The sequence below is a fragment of the Vitis riparia genome, chromosome 6 (genome assembly GCF_004353265.1).
Source record: "Vitis riparia cultivar Riparia Gloire de Montpellier isolate 1030 chromosome 6, EGFV_Vit.rip_1.0, whole genome shotgun sequence".
In the NCBI taxonomy this organism is placed as follows: domain Eukaryota; kingdom Viridiplantae; phylum Streptophyta; class Magnoliopsida; order Vitales; family Vitaceae; genus Vitis; species Vitis riparia.
In genome coordinates, this window is record NC_048436.1 from 18,238,308 (window position 1) to 18,255,618 (window position 17,311).

General features: G+C 37.3%; 2 protein-coding genes across 4 annotated transcripts; one reads left to right on the forward strand and one right to left on the reverse strand.

Moving 5' to 3' along the window:
- The first annotated feature begins 1,270 nt into the window (after positions 1–1,270).
- Positions 1,271–8,485, forward strand: LOC117916452 (kinesin-like protein KIN-5D). 3 transcript variants are annotated; one of them, XM_034832502.1, is made up of 23 exons: positions 1,271–1,407; positions 1,913–2,127; positions 2,204–2,333; positions 2,698–2,853; positions 2,936–3,412; positions 3,662–3,759; positions 3,866–4,022; positions 4,137–4,206; positions 4,335–4,411; positions 4,517–4,570; positions 4,653–4,733; positions 4,852–4,963; positions 5,111–5,197; positions 5,288–5,463; positions 5,554–5,715; positions 5,881–5,988; positions 6,079–6,237; positions 6,320–6,403; positions 6,896–7,101; positions 7,205–7,306; positions 7,396–7,505; positions 7,598–7,749; positions 7,880–8,485. In XM_034832502.1, exons 2-23 carry the CDS (start codon positions 1,958–1,960, stop codon positions 8,102–8,104), a joined length of 3,153 nt encoding a protein of 1,050 aa, XP_034688393.1. In that variant the 5' UTR covers positions 1,271–1,407; positions 1,913–1,957; the 3' UTR covers positions 8,105–8,485. The 3 variants fall into 3 exon arrangements, with proteins under 3 accessions (XP_034688393.1, XP_034688394.1, XP_034688395.1); XM_034832503.1 differs by having other exon boundaries at positions 1,926–2,127; XM_034832504.1 differs by having other exon boundaries at positions 1,931–2,127.
- A 664-nt stretch (positions 8,486–9,149) lies between these two features.
- Positions 9,150–16,673, reverse strand: LOC117915909. The gene is made up of 3 exons (XM_034831651.1): positions 16,263–16,673; positions 11,793–16,091; positions 9,150–10,139 (listed from the first exon to the last, which is right to left on the reverse strand). The coding sequence occupies exon 2, from the start codon at positions 15,981–15,983 to the stop codon at positions 11,805–11,807; it is 4,179 nt and encodes a 1,392-aa protein (XP_034687542.1). The 5' UTR covers positions 15,984–16,091; positions 16,263–16,673; the 3' UTR covers positions 9,150–10,139; positions 11,793–11,804.
- Between the last annotated feature and the right edge of the window lie 638 nt (positions 16,674–17,311).

Below are 17,311 nucleotides of genomic sequence, written 5' to 3' on the forward strand. Positions count from 1 at the left end.
CACGTGGGGCTCCTTTGCCACCACATTACAAACCCCACTTGTCTTCTTCCTTTTTGTTATCATCACTCCATTTTCCCTTTCTACCCCCATCCCTTTCTCATATTTACCCAAATGCCATTCCACATCTCAAATCCCATACCCCTCTACATCATTTTTGTTTTTTCTTCTTCTATCCATTTTGTCATATTCGACAATCTTGTGTTTAGTGACTCATAGTTTCCCATAGAAACTTAAAATTTTCCATTGAAGGGAAAGTTTACTGGTTTTGGGGTTTTGAAATCCTCTTCCCTCTTTGCTTAATATGGAAAATAAGCTTCTTGGGGTAGGAATTGAATTCCAAGACACTAAGCAATCAAACCAACTCAGCAAAAAGCTTGTTTCAGTCCCTTCTAAATTTGCATTATCTTTCCATGCCAATAAATTTTGTTAGAGGAGAAAATAGTAAGAAATCAAATCTAAACCCCATATGTAAAATAAATAAATCTAAAAAAAGTCATAAAATGATTAAAAGTTTCCTAAATTTTGGGTGCAGTGTATAATTCATATTTCTGGGTTTGCTCATGAACTCGATAAAAGAGAGAATGGTCAAACAAACCCTCACCATTAGAGTCGATTTTAATATCATTTGTAGATATTATCCCATTTGAATTTAAAAATGTTCTCATAACTTTAAAATAATTAAATAGAATTCATATTAAAAATATTTTATAAATTGATATTTTTTATATAAGAGTTATTATATTTTATATAAAAGCTATTAATATTATTTATTTTTAAAAATTAAAAAACAAAAAATATATTTTTATTTATTTGAATCTAAGTGATTATAAAATATCGTATGATAAAAAACATAATTATTATAATAAAAACATAACCTATGATTTATTTGAATGCAGTGGAGCCCAATGAGCCCAATTCCCTTGTCAATAGGAAAGTTAATCATCAACTCACGCAAATTCAAATTCAAATAAATTATTATTTCTTGAATAAATTAACAATTTCAAATATACCTAATCTTGGAGTATCTTGGAAAGCAAGGGTGATTTCAAAATTGCAACATATTTCAAACACCTTAGAAAAAAAAAAAATTATCAAAGTGGATTTTTGTAACGGTCGGAAATCAGGTTTAACGGGTCGCTGGACGACGTTAGGATGAATCGTCAAAGCCGTCCCCGCATTTCAAAACGCTCCGTAACGGCTTAAAATTTTAATTTCTCTCTTTGCACGGCTCCCTCTCTCTCTCTCTCTCTCTCCGTATATCTAGTAGGCTCGTCTCTCTTCACAGCTCTCTATTTTAAAGCTTGAAAAATAAAAAAATAAGAATTCAGAAGCCGATCTTTCTCTCTCTGGAAAACGCTTTCTCTCACTAGAACAGTGGACTTGGGAGGCCGGCCGTGTGGATTAACTGTGAGTATGAGTCTTTGAATCTGAGTTTGGATCCCTCATTGTCGATCCAACTCTGGTTTCCCACTTATTTGTGTTATTCTTTTGTTTTCTTGGCATCTGTTTAGTTGCTTAGAAAAGGGAGGAAAGGGAGAGAAAGAAAATAAAAGAAATTTTTGGGTTTTTATTATTTTTGTTTACTTCTTGAACAAGGAAAAAAAAAATCTAGATTTGAAATTTTGGGTCTATTTTTTTACATACATTTTCTGGGCCACCTAATAGCTTTATGGTAGTTTTTTTTTTTTTTTTTTCTGCATAATTAAATATGGAACATATTTGCTGTACCTTTTTTGGTTTTTCAGGATTTTACTTTTCTTGTTAAATCCGCATTTTCTCGTGCTGCATTTTTAAAATCTTTGATCTTTCTCTCAAAATCTTCAATCCCCGGTTGATTGGTTGAGATGAATTGGGCCTTTTGCAGATAAAGTTCTTTGAGATTTGAGTTGACTTGGTGAATTTATGTTCTTAGATTACTGATCCAGGACAGGTTTGAGATTCATTGAGCAATTCAGCAATGGAGACTTCGCAGCTGCAGAGAAGAGGAGGCCTGGTTTCGCTATCCCCGTCACAGACTCCACGATCAAGTGATAAGTCTGCGAGAGATCTGCGATCTGGGGACTCCAATTTTAGTAACAAGCACGATAAGGATAAGGGCGTCAATGTGCAGGTTCTTCTGAGATGCAGGTGAGTTGAATTGGTGGCTTAACAGGTTTGATTTTGCATCTGAGTTGCATATACTGATGTTGTTATGTATGTGTAGGCCATTGAGTGAGGATGAGCTGAGAGTGAATACTCCGGTGGTGATTTCATGTCATGAGAATAGAAGAGAAGTTTGTGCAGTGCAGAATATTGCTAACAAGCAGATTGATAGAACTTTTATGTTCGATAAGGTTTTGTTTGCTATCTTATTTTCTTTTCCATCTGTTTGGTTGTGAAGAAAGTGCAAGAAGAAAAGAAAATGACGTGGCTGAATCTTGGGTATTTGATTGATTTGTTGTAAAAGAAAATAAAATTAAGAACTGCTTTTGATTAAGCCAAAGGATTGACTTAGACTGAGTTTGGAACCCAAATGAAAAAAGGAGCTGACTCAAAATTTAAAATTTTCTTTCTAGCCTACACTTGCTTAGTAACCAAACAGAATCCAAGCTCTACTGATGATCTTTGAGTGAACTGGAACTTTATGGATAACATAAAATTATTCTAATTGAATTATCTATCCTCGTGATGACAACAATGTTGAATAATTCTGTGTAGGTCTTTGGTCCAACATCCCAACAAAAGGACTTGTATGATCAAGCTGTGTCTCCAATAGTAAATGAAGTTCTTGAGGGCTATAATTGCACAATATTTGCCTATGGTCAGACAGGGACAGGCAAAACATATACAATGGAAGGAGGGGCAAGGAAAAAGGTTTAATTTTCATTACATATATCAACTATGTGTACTTTTAATGCTTCCCATTGGTTTAATTTCCATTTGATGCTTTTTGTAGAATGGTGAATTTCCAAATGATGCGGGTGTCATACCGAGAGCTGTTCGGCAAATTTTTGATATACTAGAAGCTCAAAATGCCGAGTATAGCATGAAAGTTACATTTTTAGAGCTGTACAATGAGGAGATAACAGATCTTTTGGCCCCAGAAGAGTGTACAAAGTTCATAGATGACAAAACTAAGAAACCCATAGCTCTCATGGAAGATGGAAAAGGTGGTGTTTTTGTTAGAGGCTTGGAAGAAGAGATAGTTTGTACTGCTAATGAAATTTATAAAATTTTAGAGAAAGGTTCTGCTAAAAGGCGGACGGCAGAGACTCTACTTAACAAGCAAAGCAGTCGTTCACACTCAATATTTTCCATCACTATTCACATTAAGGAGTGTACTCCAGAGGGGGAGGAGATGATTAAATGTGGCAAGCTTAATCTTGTTGACCTTGCTGGTTCTGAGAATATTTCACGGTCTGGTGCTAGAGAGGTATAATATAACTTGCGCTAGCAGTCATTCTACTCTGGTACATGTACTGATGCATGGAGGGCTAGCAAGTCTATACCTTTGCAATATATTAACACAATATACTGATGCCTTTACTGTGTACTGTCATGATATGCTGATGCAATCAAGCAACAACAAAAGCATATGCATAATATGAAGTCGTGTGTTAGGCAATGAAAAGTTTATTTATCTTCACATAAAAGTTTGACTGCAAAAATTCAATGCTTTCAGGGCAGAGCAAGGGAAGCTGGGGAGATAAATAAAAGCTTGCTTACTCTTGGGCGTGTTATTAATGCACTGGTTGAGCACTCTGGTCATGTTCCATATAGGTATGAACTGCATAATTAGTTCAGTAAATTATTTTTGGCATCTGAGGTTTGATTTTGAACTTAGAAATTGAGGTGAGGTAATTAAAAAGATTGCCTGAAATATCAGGGATAGCAAATTAACAAGGTTATTGAGGGATTCCTTGGGAGGGAAAACAAAAACATGCATAATTGCCACAATATCGCCCTCCATTCACTGCTTGGAAGAGACACTCAGCACTCTGGATTATGCACACCGTGCCAAAAATATCAAGAACAAGCCAGAGGTCAGTAGTTTGGTCATGTGTACTAGGGGCCTTGTTGCTATTTCTTTCCTCAGATTTTGAAGTTGGAGTTATTTTTGAAAATGCTGTAATAGTTTAACTTTGTTTCTGTTTCAGGTTAATCAGAAGATGATGAAATCTGCCCTAATAAAAGATTTGTATTCTGAAATTGATCGGCTTAAGCAAGGTTGTTAATGCTTTTTATATATAATCTTATGCATGGTCAGATAGATGAATCATATAGTTATTATTATTAGACAATTGAGTGGTAAAGAGTAAATTATGCAACATCGTGATGTTTTTATCTTTAATCAGAGGTCTATGCTGCAAGAGAGAAGAACGGTATCTATATACCTCGAGATCGTTATCTTAATGAAGAAGCAGAGAAAAAGGTTCAACTCTTACAAATGTGATTGGATGATGAATAACTTTCCTTCATTTTCACATTAGATTGAAATTTTCAATAATTCTTCCCATCTCTCTTTCCCATACCCTAGGCAATGGCTGAGAAAATAGAGCGCATGGAACTTCTATCAGACTCCAAGGATAAGGTGCGTTCAATCAATATTGAAAGTTCTTTCCAGGTTTCTATAAAGAGCTTTGACTAATCATTATATTTGGGCTTGTAATCAGCAACTGATGGAGCTTCAGGAACTTTACAACTCTCAACAACTTTTGACTGGAGAATTAAGCGATAAACTTGAAAAAACTGAGGTCTCGCACCTTACTTCCATTGAAATGGATGCACCTTTTTTCTTTGAGCCATTGAACCATGCACCTCATTTTTCTGATTCTATGTTATGCAATAACCGAGCATCTTATTGTACCTCAGAAAAAGCTCGAGGAGACTGAACATACATTGTTTGATCTCGAAGAAAGACACAGACAGGCAAATGCAACAATTAAAGAAAAGGAGTATCTGATCTCTAATCTCCTCAAATCTGGTGAGCTTTTTTTTTTTTTCACCTGGTATATGAGCAATCATAAATTCTTCACTGTAGCATGTCTCTATTTGATTTACATACTTTGAAATTTGTGCTTCTCAGTTTAGATTAATTTCTGATGATTTTTTTGTTGATTTTTTTTTTTAGAGAAAGCACTTGTTGAGCGTGCATTTGAGCTTCGAGCAGAGCTAGAGAATGCTGCATCAGATGTATCCAGCTTATTTGCCAAAATTGGTTGGTATCCTTGTCATGGAAACTAACAATATTTAGTATCATATTGCACCAAATAATTGATGTTTTCTTGGTATCATCATTGGTTTTCAGAGCGCAAGGATAAAATAGAGGATGGAAATAGAATTATTATCCAGAAGTTCCAATCCCAATTAACTCAACAGCTTGAAGCATTGCATAAGACAGTGGCTGCTTCTACTACACAACAAGAGCAGCAACTGAAAGATATGGAGGAAGATATGCAGTCCTTTGTGTCCACAAAGGCTGAGGTGAGATTTAAACAAGATGGTTTTGTGCCTTTTTTGGAGACTAATAAATTTCAAATTATACAATTTTTAACTTCTGGTATGCTTTTGAAGGCCACTGAGGAACTTAGAGGTCGCCTAGCAAAGTTGAAAACCATGTATGGTTCTGGTATCAAAGCATTGGATGATATTACTGGGGAGCTTGATGGAAATTCTCATTCAACTTTTGGACACCTGAATTCAGAAGTGGCTAAGCATTCAACCGCCCTTGAGGATGTAAGTGCAGTACATATTTATTTGGTTAGATCATAGACGGGGAGGAATGTATCTCTCAGAACACTAAAATAAGTCTTCTAAATTTTCCTCTTTTTTTGTTCTGTTTGTATGTTTTTATTTATTTATTTATTGTGTATTTGACCTTTCTTTTTCATCATAAATCAGCTCTTCAAAGGGATTGCTTTAGAAGCTGATGCATTGCTTAATGACCTTCAAAGTAGTCTTTACAATCAGGAGGAGAAGCTAACTGCTTATGCACAACAACAGCGTGAGGTGTGCAATTGCCAAAATGTTTCATTAATGACAATTAGATGGTTGCATACCAATTTTCTCAATAAAATTTCTATGTCAATTCGAATATAGGCACATTCCCGAGCAGTGGAGACCACGCGGTCAATTTCTAAAATAACAGTGAACTTCTTCAAGACTCTGGATGGGCATGCATCCAAATTAACTGAAATTGTGGAAGAAGCCCAAACAGTGAATGACCAGAAATTATCTGAACTTGAAAAGAAGTTTGAGGTGGTTGCAGTTTGTCAATTATAAATTTCTTCTCTGCCTGTATAGTTATAAATGCCTTATATTATTATTTCTTAACCTCTAGGAATGTGCTGCCAACGAAGAAAGACAACTGTTAGAAAAAGTGGCAGAGCTTCTTGCCAGCTCTAATGCAAGGAAGAAAAATCTGGTATACTTTATTTTCTTTGAGCTTCACTGAACTGACTATTTTATTTCCTACATGGGCACTGATTAGATGAAAACAATACCTGCAAGTTAGATGAAAGCAACACCTGCAAGTTACAAATTCATATTTCCTCGCATGGGCTCTGTTACTAGTTTTGGGAGTTGATGAGCGTCTTGGTTTCCGACTTGTCTGTCTCACCACCACCAATCTGGGGGGCGGGGGGGCATAGTAGGGACAGAGCTAAATGACCTAAGTCCTTTTTTTTATTCCCCTTATATAACCTGAGCCAAAATTGAAGCTTACAAAGGATTTATTGTAAATTCTTTGTTGGAAACGCCTATTGCCTATGTAACCTATAGGCATGTTGGACACTGAAACCTTAGCATGTCATGCCCAACACAGTTACTTCACATGCCTTGAAGTGTCCACATTAACCTAGTTTAATGCATTGATATTATTGATCCTAACCTTCCCCATATGCTATTTCTTCTTTAGGTTCAAATGGCAGTGCATGGCCTTCGGGAGAGTGCAGCCAGTAGAACTAGCAAACTGCAGCAAGAAATGGCCACCATGCAAGAATCCACTTCTTCCGTTAAAACAGAATGGACAGTTTACATGGATAAAACTGAAACCCACTATCTGGAGGATACTGCAGCAGTGGAAAACCAAAAGAAAGATCTGGGGGAGGTTCTTCAAGACTGGTGAGATATTATACTTATTTTTCCATTCATTCCATATTTTGAACCTTGATGCTGCATGGGTACTAGTCGAACTCGAACTTATTTTCCAAATAAAAAATTGCAGTTTGGAGAAGGCAAAAATGGGTACACAACAATGGAGGAATGCTCAAGAATCCTTGCTTAGTCTGGAAAACAGAAATGTTGCTTCAGTGGAGTCCATTGTTCGGTAAGCTACTTCCTGCTTCCTATAAAGTTCAATATGGTTCCCGGTGCATGAGCCATTGACATATATTCCTTCCTTTTTATCACCTGCAGAGGTGGAATGGAGGCCAATCAAAACCTACGCACTCGGTTTTCTTCTGCTGTGTCATCTGCACTTGAAGATGTAGATGTTGCAAACAAGAATCTTCTTTCTTCCATCGATCGTAAGCACCAGTCTCAGCTTGCATATTAATTTCAATTTGGCATTGATCAGGGATTTTGACAGAATTTTGTTCAACTGAACAACCACTTGCAGATTCATTACAACTTGACCATGAAGCATGTGGAAATCTTGATTCCATGATTGTTCCTTGTTGTGGGGATTTGAGGGAACTGAATAGCGGTCACTACCACAAGATTGTGGAGATCACGGAGAACGCAGGGAAATGTCTTCTGGATGAGTATGTGGTAAGAATATTATAGAGTACTATGTGATATCATTTATGGGGTTCAATCTTGTAAAATTTAGTGTTTTGAACAAACAAATCTTCCAAGTTTCCTAACACTTTTGTTACAAAAAAAAAAAAAAAAAAAACAGCTGGATGAGCAGTCTTGCTCAACACCCAGGAAGAGGTCATTCAATCTACCGAGCATGGCATCCATTGAAGAACTCCGAACCCCTGCTTTTGATGAGTTGTTGAAGTCGTTTTGGGAATCAAAATCAGCAAAGCAAGCAAATGGGGATGTAAAGCATATTGTAGGGGCATATGAAGGTGCTCAATCCTTCAGAGACTCCAGAGTTCCTCTCACTGCCATTAATTAAAGGGAGAAGAAGGGGGAGAGGGAGAGAGAGAGGGGGGAGCAGAACAGGATGAGAATAGTATAGCAGCAAGAAGCATGCATGTACATAATTATAAACCTACCTTATTCATTAATTGTTTGTTGACTTCGCCGTGGGCAGAAGGGGGGGATAATATACTAGATTTTTTTTGGCTTATTCATTTTTGTTTTCTCAGGGAGTGGAAGTTCATCGAAATTCTCTGTATAACAACTGCAGTGGTGTGGTGCTTTCTATTTTCTCTTTCCTTATTTTTTAAGTGTTTGTATTAAAAGGTTGTAGTCTTCTTACTGAAACTCCATTGACAGAGATATGAATATATATCTCTACTTGGAAAGATTATATGAATTTGCTCATATCAAAACACTGAGGATTGGAGTTTTGAGATTTCATTCCATTTTTAGATATCCCTTTTTTTCAATCCTAGTGGGTTTTTGCAACACAATTAAGGAGACCCTTTTAGCAACATGACACTGCTGTTTGGTAAAATTAAATTTAATAGTTTTTATGTGATGGCTTAAATTGACATTTGATTATTAAATTATTAATTTAAAATTTATTATTAATTTTTTTTAATTATTGTTGGATACTGATTTTTTTCGTTAATTTATTTATACCTAATTATAATTTTAAGTAATAAATTTATTTGTTAATTAATATTAAAAATTTTGTAAACACAAAATACTTAATGGAAGTGAAGTCATCATAGATTTAGAAGGAAGAAAAAGATATTTAAGATTTAAAAAAAATTAATTATTTTCAGTCTGCGGTGTTAAATTATTTTATTTATTCAAAACTTATTAAAGCATTAAATTATTTACTTAACACCTTCCATGATAATTAATTACAATTTCATTTTTTGTTTGATTAATTTCATTCAACTCCCTTAAAGTTTTGACTAACACTTAAAATTTCATTAAATACCTCGGGTTATTTAAAGCATAAAACCACCAACCACCAAAGAATTTGAAGGATTTCATATAGAATTCTGAGTCTATCCTTACTAAAAATGTGTGATGCGTCCCACATGGACTTCAAAAAAGCTATTATTTATATATAAAAAAAAACAATTTAGATGCGATTTTGTCTCTCAAAAAAGTAAACATCTAACTAGAAACAATTTTACAACTCGAGCTGTCCCACTTGGGGAATGCAAATGGTGTGATGCTGTAAATAAAAAATGGAAGGGAAGGGAAGGGAAGACATGGGGGAACTCCGTCTGCCAATTATCAACAGCTCAACCTAGCATTCTTCCTTCAACTGTGCCCAGACAAACAAATAACCATACCCATCAAAGTATAAAACAATATAAAAAGAATATCCACACAAAATCACAAGATGATTATTGGGTCAGGTTCCTCATCCAAGTTCACAGCTGCAAGTAGAAAGATAAATTTAAAATAAATAAAAAAAAATCATTTTCTAATTGGCAAATCTGCTGCTGCTCCCTCTCAAGTTTAACCAATGTGCAATCCTTGGGAGAAAGGAGAAGAGAAACAAGGATCTCACTTGAGCACAAATCAGGATATTCAAAAACAGATTGTGGAGATCACCATAAGAAATGTGATTGTTTTATAAGAAGCAATGTAGTTGAAATTTTAAATTGATGAGAAACCTGACATGTCCAAGCCCCACCATAGTATAGGCATAAACTGAAGACAAACATGCTTATTTCAACAAATGCATTCATATAAAAACATTTACAAAGAGCTAAGGTGTATCAACATAACATGCTACACTGATATGGGATTTGCCGACTTTGATCAATTAATGAGACAAGATAAACTATATTTCGAATGATCTAGATATCTGATTTGTAGTCAAAAACATTATTTATAAGAACCAGGGCATGAGACATCCACCTGTGCTAAACACATTCTTGGGCCTCAACAAGTTCAGTGGCTATTCTACAATTTTGAGCTAAAATCAATATACACGTAAAATGCCGCACCTTCAATGTATAAGAAGACACACCTCTAACACCAATGAATATGCAATTTAATTAGGAGGACTTTCAAGCCTGCAAAATACATCAATGTTGCGTTAGAAATCCAAGGGTTGGACAAAAGTAACCAAATGCACAGCATCATCTCTCTTTTTTTTCACTCAAAAAAATGAACCTCAAAGCAAAATTCAGCTTTCTTTAGCAGAACAAAAAAGGATGATGGCATCTTTTAAGCCTAGTTTTCCAATCCTTGTACCTGTCATACAAGACCAGGAATATAAAGCAATCTTGACTAATAAAATCCAATTATCTGAATTCTCCTTTCAGTTAGTCTAACCAAATAGCTAAGCTAGGCCTACGTTCCAACCCACCCCTTTAGATGCTGCAAAAGAAAACCCCATCCTTTCAAACTAATCAAGTGAGATTGCATCTACATGCCACACTGCCACCACACCCCAATGCAAGTTGTACAGTATCTAATACTCTCCAAATAGTAGTTTTCAGTCAGTTTCTGTCTGATCAATGGAAGAATCAATGGGAGAAGAAAAGAGAAAGACAGGATTTCTATTTTTTTCTCTTATATTTTAACTAATAACTCTACACAATTTTAAAGACAATTTCCAAAATAACAGAAAAGACCAATTGTCCAACAGTTGACCCTAAGTAGCATCCAAGGAGCTTACCTAATGATAATCAAATGAATAAAAAAAGGTCATAGGGTCAACCAGCGCCTGGACGTTAATGAAGCTTTTGCTAGATCCTAGAGATTGCTTCCTTGAATAACAAGAAGTTCAGAATAACCAAAATAAATGGTGTTGGGAAAAGTTTTATCAATCTCTATCTGTGCTCATTTTAATTTCATGCCATCAACAGTTTTCTTATTTCTCATCTTTATTTTTCCATACAAGCATGTCTATACATGGTTACGACCATGTTCAAGAGACTAGAGAAGAACTAGAAGCCCAAAAATACAACATTTGGAGTTAAGGGGCTAATTTCACAAATGCAGAAGCATGAAACTCAAAAATCAAAGCAGCATTAAGTTTCCGTAATAACACCATTAGCATATTCCAGAAATTTACAGCTATAACTTTCAGATGTGTTCTAGATGTCTCGGATGAAATGTTTACATTAAAACAAATATTTTTGTACATGAAAAGGTATCTCTGACTTCCAATTTTTTCATTCTACAATGGTTCAGGACTTCCACAGTTCACAATTTTAAGATAAACCTTAAATACTAAGTAAATTGATTTAAAAAATTTCAAATAATGCAGATGAACACATAATCAACCTCAGTCACTTGAATCATCAGTTCCCCAGACACAACTGAAGTGTGAGACATCAATTTATTATACTGGTATCATAGCAAAATTTCTTTTTACGCCAAATAGATGGTGTTATTGGCATTTATAAAGCAGTAATAAATGGCAAGCAAGCATGGTACAACCCAAGAGCCAGAAGTATACTTTTTTTAAAAAAAAAATAGTAAGTATACTTAATGCTCTCTACTATACCTGATTATTGTGCAGTTTTTTTTCGCTAACAATAGACAAACACAACAGACCAAAAAGATGGCTAAAAAAGGCACCACGTACATGCTTCATGAATGATATAAACACCTCACACAAGAAATAACAAACTTCCCAAATTTACACTTTCCAGAAACTAAATAAACACAAAACTGCAAAGAACTTGAGTAAAAGGGATAGAGATATCATAAACTACCTGAAGAATTCCTCATAATAAACTTGCACTCAAAAGTCCAACCGTCCTTTCCCTGCCAAATGTTTCATCATCAAAATCTTCATTTGTGGAATTTTCTTGGCATAATAATTTGTTCTCTCGCATAGGATTCAAGGCAATAGCTTCCCAAACCACTGGCTGACCCTCATGCAAGTTACCTTGTTCAGCCCCATGATCAGTTTCCACATTGTCCTCCACGTTTTGCCTAACATTGTCATACACAGGATCCACTCTTTTATCATCGTCTATGCTGGATGGCTCAACATTTAAATCAGAGGATAAATCAAACCCAGTTTGCTCCCCGGCACCATGGTAAGCTACAGTTACAGTTCCTTGGTCAAACTGCTCACCAGTGTCTTTCTTTTGCCTCTTCCATTTCTTTGTAGATGAAGTACCATCATCTTCAAAATCTTCTTCTTCTCTCTCTCTGTGTAAATAAACCCACAATTTCCTTTCCCCATCAAATTGTACACAGGGATCACGCTCATAATGCAAACGATCCAGGGCTCCACTAACAATTTGATTAACTTGTGAATCAGGAACATCTTCCACAATATACTGAGAATCTCTTATCAACGTACAAACATCTGCTCTGGTACCAATACTTCCAGGCAATCTGGCAGCCGCATCTCTCACCAGGCAAAGAATTGTAACATGGGGTGGCCGATCGCGTTTCAGCAGAAAATGGTCTCGGGCTTTTGATGTTGGTTTACCACCACATCTTCTCAAAGGAGCAACAATGGACTTTCTACCATCAGCAGCTGTATAAGAGAAGGCCCTGTCAGGAACTGAATATCTAAGAACTTCCTCCTTACGGAAATAGGCTCTCACTTCTTCAGAGCTTGGGCTAATGGTGGTGAGACTCTTCTGAGCTCTCAGGTCCCTGAACCTTTCTTTCTCATCCAGGTTGAATTGCATCAATGACACAGGTGGTGGAGGAAGACTTCCTATCTGTTGAAGGGTCTCTTGACCACTTTTCAGCCAATTAGCAAATGAATCAACCAACTTCACAAGCATTTTATGAGGAAGACCCCAAGCTTCAGGAGACGTCACCTCCTCAATGGTCTCATGATCTAATGAACTCTGAGAAACAGGACCGATCCAGGACCAACTTTTTGTGGATTTTTCATAGAACACAAGTGCCTTCCAACCCTTTGCTCCTAGAGGTGCTGTTTTGGATGAAAATATCTTCAAAACTCCCCTAACCAAATCCTGAAGAGGCTCTTGTGTCTCAAGAATACAAGGATCTCCAGGGTTTGATCTCACACGGTTGACAATCTCCTGAACAGTAAGAGAAGGCAAACTCAGTTGTCCAGAATGCTCTGGGTTATTGATATCCACATTCTCATGAGAATGGATCCCATTAAGGGCATCTTGCTTTCCACTCTGCTCCCCACTAGGTTTCTGTCTTCCCACCTCTAAGGAATCTTCTGGGAGAGGGGTAATCATTGCCATGCGAACTGCTGACAGAAGATGTACAATGGAAAATGAGAAGCCAGTATGAACAGTAGGCGTGATCAAAGTAAATGGTTTTTTCTGTGGCTTGGTATCCAACTCCAAATCTGTTGCTCCCATTTCTGTTATAGGTGTCTCAGAAGTCCCCATATCCAAAGAACCTCCGTCATCCTCCAATTTTCTCTTTCCTCGTTTCCTGAAGTAAGTGGATTCATCAATTTGCTGCTGAGGGTTAGAGTGCAGGTAATCATATTCATCAGCCCCATCCACCTTCGCAACACCTTCCTTCCCTTTCCGCTTCTTCGAAGCTGAGTTATACCCTAGTGATGGGCTGTCAAATCTTTCATGATTATCACTTCCAAATGCTTCAATGTTTTTCCTGCCCAATCTACTAGCAAATCCACCATCATCTGCCAATAAACGTGTTTCAAGAGGATCGTCTCTCTCATCAACATGCAAGTAATTTGACCGAAAGGCAGGGTATTCATAGTCAACTTCCAATTTCTGCCTTCTCTCTGCAGAATAGGCCTTTGATGAGGACATGTGTAACCTTTCACCAGTTTCTGCTCGGATATGGCCACTCTTCCCCAATTTGTGTGTTTGTTTCCTATCATCATCATCATTTAACTGTCCAGAGCCAGAGAAATAGCTGTCTTCCAATCTAGCTTCAGAGCTATGCAAGTGACTGGTATCACGCATCTTACCCTTCTGCTTTACTTTTGAAGAGTAGCTTTCTACTTCTGATATTCTCAAATGTTCACCAAAGTCACCCATCTTCTTTGTGGAGCGTATGATTCCATCCAGAGCCCGAGTGCTCTCCTTCTTATTTTTATTAATAAATTTGACCTTTTTAGGATCTAGACCAGATTTCACAAAAGAGGTCCGACTGCCTTCCAGGACGCCAGTAGGGTAAGCCAGCTTGCTCCTCATCAAAGGGTCGTTATCTGCTTCTTCATCAACTTGCTCCGATGAGTCAGATTCTGTCTCCTCACTTTTTACAAACATTCTAACACCCTTCAGTGCTGCCACATTTGATCCTCCATTCTGTGAAGAACTCCCTCTGATCTTCTCCTCTGATGGTTTTGTTCTATACTCTGAATGAAACAATCTATCACTCATCTGGGGAGACGCTGTTCTATAAGATTTAATTTTGACATCAGGAGATTCCCTCCCCGTCTTCCATTTCTTGCTTCTAGCATTCCAATCATCATATTTAAAGGATGGGTCCACAGAAAAGGCCTCTACTTGGGTTCTGTTATGCCAAAAAGGCTCAGCACGATCCGCTAAGTCAACTCGATGTTCTTTTAGTGACAGATATGAAGCTCGACCTTTTGCAGACTTCATCTGATCTTCAACTTCAGATTGCTGAACACTCTCATGGTACTTGATCCTTTTGCCATAATTGTTAGAAGTTCTAGCACTGGATGACTTAGTTGCCAAGCCCTTAATATCTGACATCTGCTTCACATTCCTGTTCTTTCCATAGGCATGTAAATCATTCTTTAGAGGCAGAGGGAAACCCTCGAAACTATCAGTTCCAAATTCATCACCTCTTAAAAATTCAAGCTTCTTTCCCAATTTTACACCACCTCGTGAGACATTTCGATCTCTATGTACAGCCACCTCATACATTGTTTCATCTGCATCATCATCATCTCTCATATGCTCCCTTATCCGGAGTGCTGCTGCTGGATCATACCCTGTTGCCTTATTCTGCCGAGAAAGAGCTACGATTGAACCATATGAACCAGGTTTTGTTTCCAAACCATGGTGAACAGAAGGAGAGTGGCCCAACAATTCTTTCATTGAAGGGGTCTTTGATCCAGGGAACCTCAATGTCCCTTTTGGGTTCTGCTTCCCATATTTAGCTGGTTCCACAGCCACTGGCCTCCCTCGAGAAGGTAAATCTGTCATTGGACCTGCCCCATATGTAGTATGGAGGCCCATTTTCTGCCCAAGTTTCCTATCCTTCAGCCTTTTGCTCCATAAGCCTTCACCAGATTCTCTTTCTGAGGAATCAGTCTCCATCCCCATGTCTTCCATCTTCTCACACTGTAAACTCTTTTGACTTCTCATTATGTTAAGAACCCGAAGCCTCTCTTCAATACTATAACCCCTACAATTAAGCCAAGCATCCCTTATATGATGAAGACTACCGACCATATTGTTCTGATGCCTCTGCAAAAGATAATAGTGTTGGCGCTTCTGAAAGAAATTCAAACCCTGACGATAGAGAGCAACTCTAGGTTCACACAGACCTCCTTTTAACATATCAAACAACTTGGTAATGGGGCTTCCAAAATGAAAATTACAACCCGTAAAAAGCTCTTTCAAAGTTCGCACGAATGTTTCCTGGTCAATATCGGGTAGATACTTTGCTAGGTTAAACCTGTCCTCCTCACTCAAACACTCATTCCAAACATCCATGGATAAAACCTCCTCCAAACCCGGAAGATCATATAACTCAAAAGGAATGCTACATGTCTGATTCCCAATTTGACAAAACTCTGCCCCAGTTTCCCCCAATTCCAACAAATCAAAGTCGTCGTCTGAACCTGCTCCTGAGTCCGCATCATCAAATTCATCATCTTCATCAGATTCTATAGCAGAGCTTCGCCGCTGAAGCTCATCCTCCTCACTCGAGGCACTATCCCTACTACCCATTGAGAACTCGGAATCAAACCTCGAAGCCTTAAAATGATTCTTCTCAATAGCCATCAAACATTACAGCCAAACACAACCCCACCAACAATCATCCAAAAACTCCGCCGCGTAATCGAATTTCAAAAATTCCAAACTCTATCGAAACAAAGCCAAATCGAAACCCTAGAAAATCAATGCCAACAAAAACAAAAAAAAAGCTTCAAAATTTACCCGCTAAACACGTAATACACATCCGAATCGGAACCCAAAAACTCCGAAACCATCACCAAGAAACCAAAACAATAACGAAAGATAAACAGCGATAAAGTTTTAAGATTTGGATCAAACAATTACCTAACCAGCGATTCGAACAGCTGCGTCAGACAAATCTGAGAGCAAACAGCAAGCTTGGAAGCGAGCGGTAAGTATCATGGCGCGGAGAGATGGGCTTGTGATTTCGATGAGAGTCTGAAACCCTAGGAGAGAGAACGGGGCTGGAAGCGGTTTGTGCATATATATATATATATAGGGCAGAGAAGGGGGACGAAGAAGACGATGGTGACGTGGAGGGATGTGGGCCGTTTGATTGGAGTGGGGTGGTAAAAAGACGAAAAAGGGTAGAGAGAGAAGACGTGTGCGCAGAGGTAGAGGGAGAGAGAGGGAGAGAGAAAGAGAGGGGGACTCGAAATGAAAAGGGTTTGTTGTTTGGTGGAAGAGAGAGAGAGAGAAGGCGACTCAGCAAAGCGAGAGTTGAGACCGTTTTGCTGTGCAGAGATAACGCCTTGGGGCTTGTGTGAGTCATCTTTCCCCACCCACTTAGCCGCTAGCGGTCTCATGCTCCGACGTCGTTTTGATTTTTACTCTGAAAACACCAGGTTACGGACACCACAATATCTATGCGCACACTACGCACCACACCCTCCCTCCCTATTCGTCCTTTTTTTCCGCCTTTTGTGATTTGACGGAAATACCCTCCGCTGCTCTTCTTCTTCCTCATCCTCCTCTTTCTTTCAAATCGTCAAAAAGTATCATTCATCACGCCCCCACCACCGTTTGATAGAAATATTTCAAAATAGTAGTATAAATATGTATCTTTTTATCTCATCTTACTTCCAATTTAAATAAGGAAATGAAAAAAAAAATTACTAATATTTTCCTACCAAAATTATAATAATTAGAATACTTTTAATAATTGATTTGGGATCAACAAAATAAGAAATTTTAGAATTTTAAAAATATTATTAAAACTAAAAAAATTAATATTAAAAATATAAAAATAAAATATTAACTTTCAATTTACTAGTAAAAAATATAGATATAAAAAAATTGAAAATATAATGATAGTCAATATTTTATTTTCTGATTATTTAATTTTTTTTTTTGTTTTAATTGTATTTAACCAT

Bases quoted from the DNA above. Each gene is read 5' to 3' on its own strand.
- LOC117916452 (XM_034832502.1), top strand. From the start codon at position 1,958: ATGGAGACTTCGCAGCTGCAGAGAAGAGGAGGCCTGGTTTCGCTATCC. The intron at 2,334-2,697 runs GTTTTGTTTGCT...AATTCTGTGTAG, and splicing joins GAACTTTTATGTTCGATAAG to GTCTTTGGTCCAACATCCCA. The intron at 3,413-3,661 runs GTATAATATAAC...CAATGCTTTCAG, and splicing joins CACGGTCTGGTGCTAGAGAG to GGCAGAGCAAGGGAAGCTGG.
- LOC117915909 (XM_034831651.1), bottom strand. From the start codon at position 15,983: ATGGCTATTGAGAAGAATCATTTTAAGGCTTCGAGGTTTGATTCCGAG.